General features: G+C 45.6%; 1 protein-coding gene across 1 annotated transcript; it reads left to right on the top strand.

Moving 5' to 3' along the window:
* Window positions 1-3,787: 3,787 nt before the first annotated feature.
* Window positions 3,788-8,853, top strand: adamts1 (ADAM metallopeptidase with thrombospondin type 1 motif, 1). The gene is made up of 8 exons (XM_014018549.1): window positions 3,788-4,653; window positions 5,102-5,442; window positions 5,526-5,658; window positions 5,735-6,192; window positions 6,286-6,472; window positions 6,574-6,752; window positions 6,913-7,088; window positions 7,183-8,853. Exons 1-8 carry the CDS (start codon window positions 4,035-4,037, stop codon window positions 7,919-7,921), a joined length of 2,832 nt encoding a protein of 943 aa, XP_013874003.1. The 5' UTR covers window positions 3,788-4,034; the 3' UTR covers window positions 7,922-8,853.
* Window positions 8,854-9,871: the final 1,018 nt, after the last annotated feature.

Consider the following 9,871-nt stretch of genomic DNA (forward strand, 5'->3'; position numbering starts at 1 on the left):
CACTAAAATTTCGTTTTTATGTTTTATGTGTTTTTAATTTGGCTTGTTGTTTGTTTTTAAATGTCACAGCAGTTTGGTTTTTAATRTTTGATTATTTTTACGTTTTTCTGCTTCTTCTCGCATAAAACTAAGTGACGTGACAATTTGTGACTTGAATGTTTTCACTTTTTTCAAAATTTCCTTCAAGAAMAAGTTTGTTTTTCTTACTAACCAATCCTTTAAACACGAAAAAGGAGAAAAATCTTCACTTGTCTCTGCGTTCCTACCTTGCATTTTGAAAATCAGTCAAAAATAAACACATTCAGATCTTCTTTAAGAAGAGCTTATTTTAGATAACAGTCTTCTATAAAAAGTTAGTTTACTGGTGTAAAATATAAGGAGCAGACCCGGCAACATTAACTCAGCTCTCACAGAACCAGCCACAGAATCAGAAACATTTAAGTGAGTTAGACTCCTTCCTGTGATTTTGTTCAAATAATTGGCTTGTTCTGTTTTCCTCACCTATTTGGCAACAATGCAGGAAAAAAAGAAAGAAAACGAGACAAAACACAACTCAGGTCAGAACACAGCTCCATGCTCAAAGAACAGATTATATGTGTTAACATTAGTGCTGCACGAAATTAAGAAGCGTTCCATCCTGATATTGTTAATTATTTCAACAATATCTGCAGTAAAGCCACACTTTCTATGTGCTTCAGCAACATGCCCATTTATCAGTCTAAAACGGTTCAAAACGTTTACAACAGAGGCATCTCCAGAGTTTTGTTTTTTTTTTAATCTGGGGTGGTCCCAAAATGGAATTCCAGGAAATTTGTTTGTTTATATTGTTATATTTAGAAGGATAAAAATGACAATACAGGGGGACCAGATTTATATTTATGTTTTTAACTCCTAATACCATAAAACAATGTTTGTTCTTATACTTGAGGTTCAATCAATTTTAAACAGCTATGGGAAATTAGAAATGCACATCAAGCAAAAGCTTGAGACTTGAGGATCAAACTTTCTGGCCAGTGTGTGTGTGGGGGTGGGGGGGGTGGGGGGCACCAAGGTTTTAATGGTGATTGTTGCCCCCTCTGGCTCCTCATCGTGGTGCCACCCCTGGTTTGCAAAGGTTTTTAGCTTCCTGGAGTGAGTCGCCTTGCTAGTGTCATAAGAAATATTTTAATAATTTGCCCAATAATTTCTTTATTCTTTTTTTTCTCTAAATTTTCAAAATCGTTGTGGAGGATTAGAACCTGTTTTTTATTTTTTTATTTTTATTTTTATTTTTTGCCTGTGTGGGCCAAATCTAATAATTTTTCCAGGAGCTTGTGTGTGTTCAGGGTGATTTCAAGTGAAAATTTGCTCTTTTTCTGTGTGTTTCTCCATCTACTTGCAGGCTATCGAAATGGCCAAAAGYCTTGTGTGTCTGTATTTTGTTTTTCTCCTTTCTGACATTGATGTTCCAAAAACATTACGTTTTTGATACATTGTTCAGCCCTAAATCATAATTAAGACAAATGTAGAGACATAAATATCATAAAACAATCCAACTTTTAATGTTTCTGTAAAACAAACATCTTTCAGCTCCTCTGCTGTGGAATCGTCTCACTGAGTGACAGAAACGCAGCACTGAACTTGTAATTTATTGTTTGTACGACTGATGTGTGAATTAAAAAAAAAAAAACAACAGAAGCAATCAGATGAGTTTTATTTATTATAGTAATTTTGTATCAAATTACTATTTAACTGAGGGATGTGACTGTGTTGAAACAATCCCATGTAAGAATATAGTGTTTACTTTTCTAGTCATCCACATGAATATATGTAAATAAAATCTATATATTTAAACACCTTTGTGTCTGTGCCTTAAATCACCTCRTCAAAAAGTTGAAACAGGATTTTTATTTCAGCAACAATCACATGAAAAAAGAAGAAAAACAAAAATTTAATTTAAAAAAATGAGTCATTTCTGCATTTTTATTTTTTATTTTTTGGATGATTAAAATTAATTTTACAAAATGTAAAATATCTTTTCACTTATATTCAAATACAAGACAAATTTAGACATGCAGGGGTCTGAACTGGCAGAATTTAGACGTTTTTGTGACTGTCTGGGTTCTGTGTTTGAATATTCCTCCATGATTTTCAGTTTGAGTAGATCATAAGTTCTGTCAATAAGAATCATGTCATCAGCTGCTGAAGGACAGGAGTTCAGAAGTAAGCCTAAACATTCTCAAACTTTAATAAAGAGGTTTGGCTTTTTAATAGCTAAAGATAGAATGTTTTTACTAATTAAACCTGTTAGGTTATATTGGCAGGGTTTTAGCCATCAGTCCATCAYCTTTACCCGCTTCCTCCTTTCTGTGACACACTGACACTGGTGCAGCAGTCACTGTGCCGACATGTCACAAGTCCATCACAGGGCCACACTTAGAGACAATAGAGTTACTAGTTAACCTAACGTGTGTTTTTGGTCTGTGGGAGGAAACCAGAGTACCAGGAGAAAACAAACTCCACCCAGGCCTAGATTCTATCTAATCATCTCACTGTGAGGCCACAGTTCTAGCAACCATGCCACCCAAAAGTCCAGATAGTGTAAATATGAAATTAATCCTCATCAAACTATTTTAAGATGATGCTTTCAATTGACTTGAAAGTAGGTACATCAGCTGATAGCCAGGAACATCAAAAGAAGATCAAATAAAGGACAAACAGGCACATGTGAATAAAAGTCAACTGAAAACTGAAAAAAGTCGGACTGTTACCTCTTGGTTGAGGGAGGTTCTTGTCCGCCAAGTAGCCTATCTAGTGGTCTTGGAGATGCACGAACAGACTAACAACTGGTCCACGGTAAGGTTAGCTCCCTGTCATGAGGTTAGAGGTCATGATGATCACGACTCAAACCGTTGAACTGAGCTGCTTCTTTACACTGGTCAGGCTCAGCCTCAGGGACAAGGTGAGGACGATGTTGTCAATTTGTGATGCAGAAGCGCCACCTGTTGACAGGCGGCGTGAATTGTCTGAAAAAGCTCCTGCTTCCGTTTAAACACATTATTTAGTGTTTGGCGCCACCTGGCGGTGAAAACGTTGAATTGCAGTTTGGTCCTTTTTCAGTCCTGAGTTTTTAAGGTGGAATTTTGTGATCTTTACGGACAAACTGATGCACCTTAAGTGGGGCTCTGTTCCTAGACGTTTGTGTCTTTATTATGAATGTCTTATATTAGTCTGATAAATGTTTTTTTTCTTATATTTTAGCGATTTATACTGATTCAATAAAATTATTGCCGTCTGTTGGACAGGAAGAAAAAATTGAGGAGGAGGGGGGAGAAGCAGGAGGACAGGGGCTACTGGTGCCTTCATCAGAACGCAGAGGAGCTCTGGTGGATACATCGTTTCCACCTTAAGCCCTCGGCGGCCCCTTTACGCTCTCTGTGCCCCGGGAGTTGAGCTGCTGGAAGCCGGTGATGGCGCGCCACAGCCGGCTTGGCACAGGCTGAAGCCCGGCGTGATCTACATTTCTGCCTGTCACTTCATTTCAAACTCCAATAAATTCACTTTTATTCAAATAACATTCTGAAAAGACGTTTGAGGTTGTTGTTGTTTTTTTTTTAAAGTTGAAGTTGAGGTTTAGTTCTGACTGTGTAATAAACGCGCGTGTGCGTAACTCTTGTGTGCAGATTCTCAGAATGATTGAATGTTTTGGCATCTGATCCAGGTCCTCATTGCGCACGGGACTTGGCCCCTCTCTCAACTCAAAGAGGAAAGGGGTGGTCCCGGGACAAGAAGGTATATAAAGGACGGACCGGCTCGGGTCCGACTGAAGGACAGAGAAAACGGCTCAACAGAGTAAAGGAGCAGAACTTAGAAGTATTTTGGAGACAGAGAGGGACTTTGTTGGGACTTGACTGCTCAGATTCAGTTTTTTTTCCCCTCCCATTTAAAAAGGGACTTCTGTTTTGTAAGAGTTTTTCCACTGGGTTTGTTGTTTTAGGCTGTGCGTAATTTGGAAGTTTTGTGGAAACATTTTGTTTTTGGGATTTCACGTCTCCATGATGTGGTTTTCCTTTGGTTTGGTTGCCGTTCTGTGGGTGGGAGCAGCCCGGAGYGCCTGGGAGGAGAGCACAGTGGTCCCGGTCCGACTGGACCCGGCGAGCGGACACGAACCGTGGCGGACTCTGTCCCCCGAGGAGAGGGAGAAGCAGGGGGAGATGAGGGCGTACCGGCTGGACGTGTTCGGGAAGCTGCTGGTTTTGCAGCTTGAGCCAGACCAGACCTTCCTGGCGCCGGGGTTCGTCTTCCACGTCGTGGGGAGCCCCGAGTCCGACCCGACGCAGGGGCCCGAGAGGAGCGGCGCGGAACCGGGCTGCTTCTTCTCCGGCACCGTGAACGGAGAGGAGCGCTCCTCTGCCGCGCTCAACCTCTGCCGCGGCCTCACGGGCGGCTTCTACTTCCAGGGTGAGGAGTACTTCATCCAGCCGCTGAACTCCGCCGACCTCCAGGGCAGAGAGGAGGAGGAGGAGGTCCACATGGTCCGCCGGAGAAGTCGCGCAGTTTTGGCCGAGGAGGGCAGCTCCAAGTGCGGGGTGAGCGAGGACGAGGAGAGGGTGCCAAAGAATCTGGAGAAAGRGGCCAAGCCAAAACCTGGAGCTCCTGACGCGGAACAGACAGGTAAAAGTGCACACATTTTAAATATTTTAGTTAATTTCATTACAGCCGAAACCCTCAAAGCAACCATCAGAAATAAACAAACAACTAAATAAAACCAGATTTCAATCAGTGCAGAAAACTGCTGTCAGCTGGAGCTGCCTGTGCGCCAAGAGCTGCAGAGTTGGACTCAGCTACCTCTTGACAGCACTGCCAGAGTAATGGGAGGGGAGGGCGGGGTGTGCACTCACTCACTGGKACTAACCTCACAGAGTTTAAAGGGTTTAGTCTCTCAACTGTATTTTTTCACTCTTTAAAATTTTTTGTGTTTGTGTGTGAAATAATATGGATCCTATAAAAGAGGAACTGCTAATGAGTGGCACCGAGTCCCAACCTGAAGACTCCTGTTGCTTATTTTCTGAACAACTGTAGTCCAGGATAGGTCTGACCTTTCCGTCCCCCTTCCCCTCAGCCCACCACAGGACCAGGCGCTTCGTTTCCACACCTCGCTACCTGGAGATCATGCTGGTGGCCGACCAGTCCATGGCAGAGTTTCACGGCGCAGGCCTCAAATCCTACCTCCTGACCATCATGGCGGTGGCGGCGCACCTCTACCGCCACCCGAGCATCCACAACTCCATCAGCCTGGCAGTGGTGAAGCTGCTGGTGGTCTACGAAGAGGAGCGAGGCCCCCAGGTGTCCTCCAACGCTGCCGTGACCCTCCGCAACTTCTGCCAGTGGCAGCGGCAGCACAATCCGCCCAGCGACCGCCACCCGGAGCACTAYGACACGGCCGTGCTCTTCACTAGAACCGTAAGTGGTGGCTCGAGTGGTTTTTTTTAGACAGGTAATGAATTAAGAACACGTTTATTAATGTTCTGTTGATGTTTGGTTAGGATCTGTGCGGTGCTCACTCCTGCGACACCTTGGGGATGGCAGATGTTGGCACCGTGTGCGACCCGGACAGAAGCTGCTCCATTATTGAAGATGATGGACTGCAGGCAGCCTTCACGGTGGCTCATGAACTGGGTAAGAGCACTAAAATATATTGTGAAGTAGCGTGAACATAAATACTACAGTTGCTAAAATATCTGCTGCCTTCCAGGTCATGTCTTCAACATGCCTCATGACGATTCCCAGTTGTGTTCCGGTGTCAATGGTCTCCACTGGAGCTCCCACATGATGGCCTCCACCCTGGCCAACCTGGACCAGAGGGATCCGTGGTCTCCCTGCTCCGCCCTCATGGTCACCAGCTTCTTGGACAACGGCCATGGTCAGTGCTTGCTAGATAAGCCGGCAAAGCCTCAGCCGCTGCCCCAGCCTCTGCCAGGGAGGGTCTACGACGCCAACCATCAGTGTCGCCTGACCTTTGGTGAGGACTCCCAGCACTGCCAGGACCTGAGCACAATGTGTGCCGCATTGTGGTGCACCGTCACCTCCACCAACGGTTTGCTGGTGTGCCAGACCAAGAACTTCCCCTGGGCCGATGGGACGCCGTGCGGCAACGATGGCTTCTGCTTGGCTGGACAGTGTCTGAACAAGAGTCAGGCCACCGAATATCAGGTAGAAAACCAGATAATTTTCTAATCCTGCTTCAAAATGGCTCACTTTTACTGCTGCTGTTATTCTAAAGTTGAATATCTCTATCCCTGTTAGACTCCCGTTAATGGTGGTTGGGGTCTTTGGGGTCCTTGGGGCGATTGCTCTCGGACCTGCGGGGGAGGGGTGCAGTATTCTTTCCGTGCCTGTGACAACCCTGTGCCGAAGAATGGAGGCAAATACTGTGAAGGCAAGAGGATCCAGTACCGCTCCTGTAACACCGACGCCTGCCCTGACACCAACGGTAAGAGGCTTTGACCCGCTGCCTGCAGCCAGAATCTGGATCGAGATTTGATGAATGCTTTCAGACCGTCTTGAACCGTCGTCTTTGTTTCTCCTACTCAGGCCTGTCGTTTCGTGAGGAGCAGTGTCTGGCCCACAACGACATGTCGGCCCAAGTGTCGTTGGGTTCAGGCGAAGGTGTCGAGTGGGTGCCCAAATATGTCGGAGTTTCACCCAAAGACCGCTGCAAGCTAGTGTGCCAGGCCAAGGGGACTGGGTACTTCTTTGTCCTCAAATCCAAAGTGAGTCAATRATATGTTCTATTTGTTACATTATCAGTGTGTTTAAAGTAAAACATATTCTGCTGGTTTATCTCATATCAGCTCATACACTGATTTAGACCCACAACTGGACAGGATCTTTTTCATRACAGTTCTGTTTTTGTCTCTCTGCTGACCCCAGGTGGCCGATGGAACGCCCTGCAGTCCAGATTCCACCTCGGTTTGTGTGCAAGGTCAGTGTGTCAAGGCCGGCTGTGATCGTGTCATCGGCTCCAGCCGGCGCTTCGATAAGTGCGGCCTATGTGGCGGGGACGGATCCACCTGTAAAAAAGTCTCAGGCTCCCTGGAGTATGCCAGGTAAACACACAAACCCTTGCTGTCAGACCTTAGCCGCCTCCGCGTCACAATCCTTTTCATGTCTGAGTTTGTCCTCCAACTATCTGTGTTTCAGGCCCGGTTATCAGGATGTTGTAACCATCCCTGCTGGTGCCACGCTCGTGGACATCAAACAGCGAGCTCCTGGCAACGGTCGCCAGGATAACAGCTATCTGGCGGTGCGGCGCCAGGACGGAACCTATCTGTTAAACGGCGATTACAAACTGATGACCTTGGAGACTGATATTTCCGTTCGGGGATCGCTGTTGAGATACAGTGGCTCTTCTGCTGTCCTGGAGCGCCTCCGAAGCTTCAGCCCACTCCCAGAACCCCTCACCATCCAGGTGCTCTCTGTGGGCGAGGCCCCGAGGCCCCGAGTCAAGTATAGCTTCTTCGCCCCTCGACCCAACACTGCTGCTGCAGCCCCCAACAACGGAGGGCGCTGGCAGTCAATCAACGCCATCCGGGAGGTCGGCGGAGCCGAGTGGACTCTGAGGGAGTGGGGTCCGTGTTCCCAGTCGTGTGGAGGCGGCGTGCAGCAGAGAGAGGTTGTGTGTTTGGACTCCCAGGGTCATTCGTCCAGAGACTGTCCGGAGGAGCTTCGTCCTTTGGTGTCGCGGTCCTGCAGCTCCCAGCCATGCCCCTCCTGGCTCCTGGGCGAGTGGTCCGAGTGCTCCAGGACCTGCGGCCGGGGCTTCCGCAAGCGCCAGCTGCACTGCATCGGGCACGGCGGACAGACGTTGACCCACGACAGCTGCGACACGAAGAACCGGCCGCGACCTTTGCTGGAAATGTGCATTCGAAACGCCTGCTAAAAGACAACAACTATGACCTGAACTCCTGTCATCCCAGCCCGAAACCCTCCATGGTCTTCCCTTTTTTTCCCTACAAATAATCTTAAAAAAAGACAAATGTTTACATCCAGAGCTACGAATAAGCCCTCAAAGATTGTGATGATAACGTTTTACCTGTCGGCAGGTCGACGCCTGTCCGTCAGCGGCGGCACATCTTACTCTCTAATGATGGCTGGACGTTTCCCACAAAGTTGGTGCTAACGTCATGCTTGGGTGTGCGTGTGAGTGTCTGTGCGTGTTATTCCTGTATATATATATATTTGTCCAAGCTGGGCTGGACGGACCAATCAGATGTAGGCTGGAGGTTTCTGCAGAGTCTAATAAGAAACAAGTGAGAGAGAATAGTTTCTCACCCCATCAGGTATGGAAAATAAGATATCTCATTGTGTTTATTTATCACAAACCTGAAGCACTTCACCTTTGTTTTATTTTTTCCTTTTTGCCAGCGGCACATTATTTTCACTTCATTTAAGAAAAAAGCCTCAGTCTTTTAGCCATATCTTGCCCTCACCTACTCAGCTTTCAATGAGGGAACTCAAAGAGACCAAAGAGGAGAGTTTGTGTGTTTGTGTATGTGTGTGTGTGTGTGTGTGTGTGTGGGTGTGTGTGTGTACCTAATGAGGGACTTGTTTCCTGCTAATACTTCATAAGTAAGTCTCTCCTGCCTTCTGCGAAGGCTGTTTCTCTTTTCTATTTTGTCTAGAATATCCAAACTTTTATTTATTTTTGTACAGCCTGTTAAATATAATCATGTGGCTTTTTTAAAAATATTATTTTATATTTGTTATTGAGATTACAGAAGGAAGTAGAATATATAGAGTATTTATACAGTGTTTTTATATATATATATATGGTCCTAGACTCATGAATAAAGCATCACATTGACTTGTTCAGCTGATGTCTCGAGTGTTTTTGTCTTTTTAAACCAGAGCTTTTGCTGTTTCAACTCTTCCTGTTTTAGCTTCAATGTGGCAAATCACATACAAACACTGTTTTAAATCAGCTAATATTTCTTAAAGGAACTCATCGTCTGYCACCTTGGATGCTAAAGTTATGAATAAACATCTCGTGGTCTGTAACAAATGACTCGTACATTTTCTGTTTCCCTAAATAAGGTTCAGTAGTTCACGAGACATTTTGCTAACAGGCACAGACATAAAATCTTGTTTTAACCACTAGAGGAAAATGAGGAGCTGCTGAGGCCCAAAGTAGCTGCACAACAAGCCCACCTTTAGGCCTCGTTTAGCTGCATTATTTCCAAAGACTTCCTGTTTTTTTTATATAAAACAAAAATCTTGCTGGATCCTAACATGTTGACGTCAATCACTGTTCAACAATCTCCCCACTTCCTCTGTCAAAATTGCTTTAATCAAAGCAGATGCTATTTTCGAAACGGCAATCAAGYGGTCACCGAGAAGCAATGCTCTGACACACCAGTTGTTTTCTGTAACAGAGCCAAGCAGACTGATAAAACAGGGATTTATTTCTCATCGTTAGACATGAATTATGATTACACTCTTGACAAAATCTCTCCGTTTGTGTGACCGTGCAGTAAATTCCCCTCTGTTGAACACTTCTGCTGAAGTTTCTCGGCTCTTCGCTGTGAATAGAAGGCTCTACAGCAGGGGTCACCAGGAGCCAGAGCCCACGTGCTACTTCCTGTTGCTCTATAAGGAAGACCGGTCTTTCGCTTCTGCAGCACAAAGGAAATCATTATCCTCTAATGGGAGGTGGTTAGAAGAGGAAGACTGGTCATCTGCATGATGTGTCACGAAACAGCTGCTCTACTTCAGGACACACACACACACACACACACACGTCTTCTTTCCTCTTATTTTTTTTCTTCCTCGTTTTCTCTCTGGCTGTTATCATGCTGATACATTTCCTGCTTCTGGCACGGCTCCTGCATAG

Source organism: Austrofundulus limnaeus, unplaced genomic scaffold, assembly GCF_001266775.1.
Source record: "Austrofundulus limnaeus strain Quisiro unplaced genomic scaffold, Austrofundulus_limnaeus-1.0 Scaffold195, whole genome shotgun sequence".
Classification (NCBI taxonomy): domain Eukaryota; kingdom Metazoa; phylum Chordata; class Actinopteri; order Cyprinodontiformes; family Rivulidae; genus Austrofundulus; species Austrofundulus limnaeus.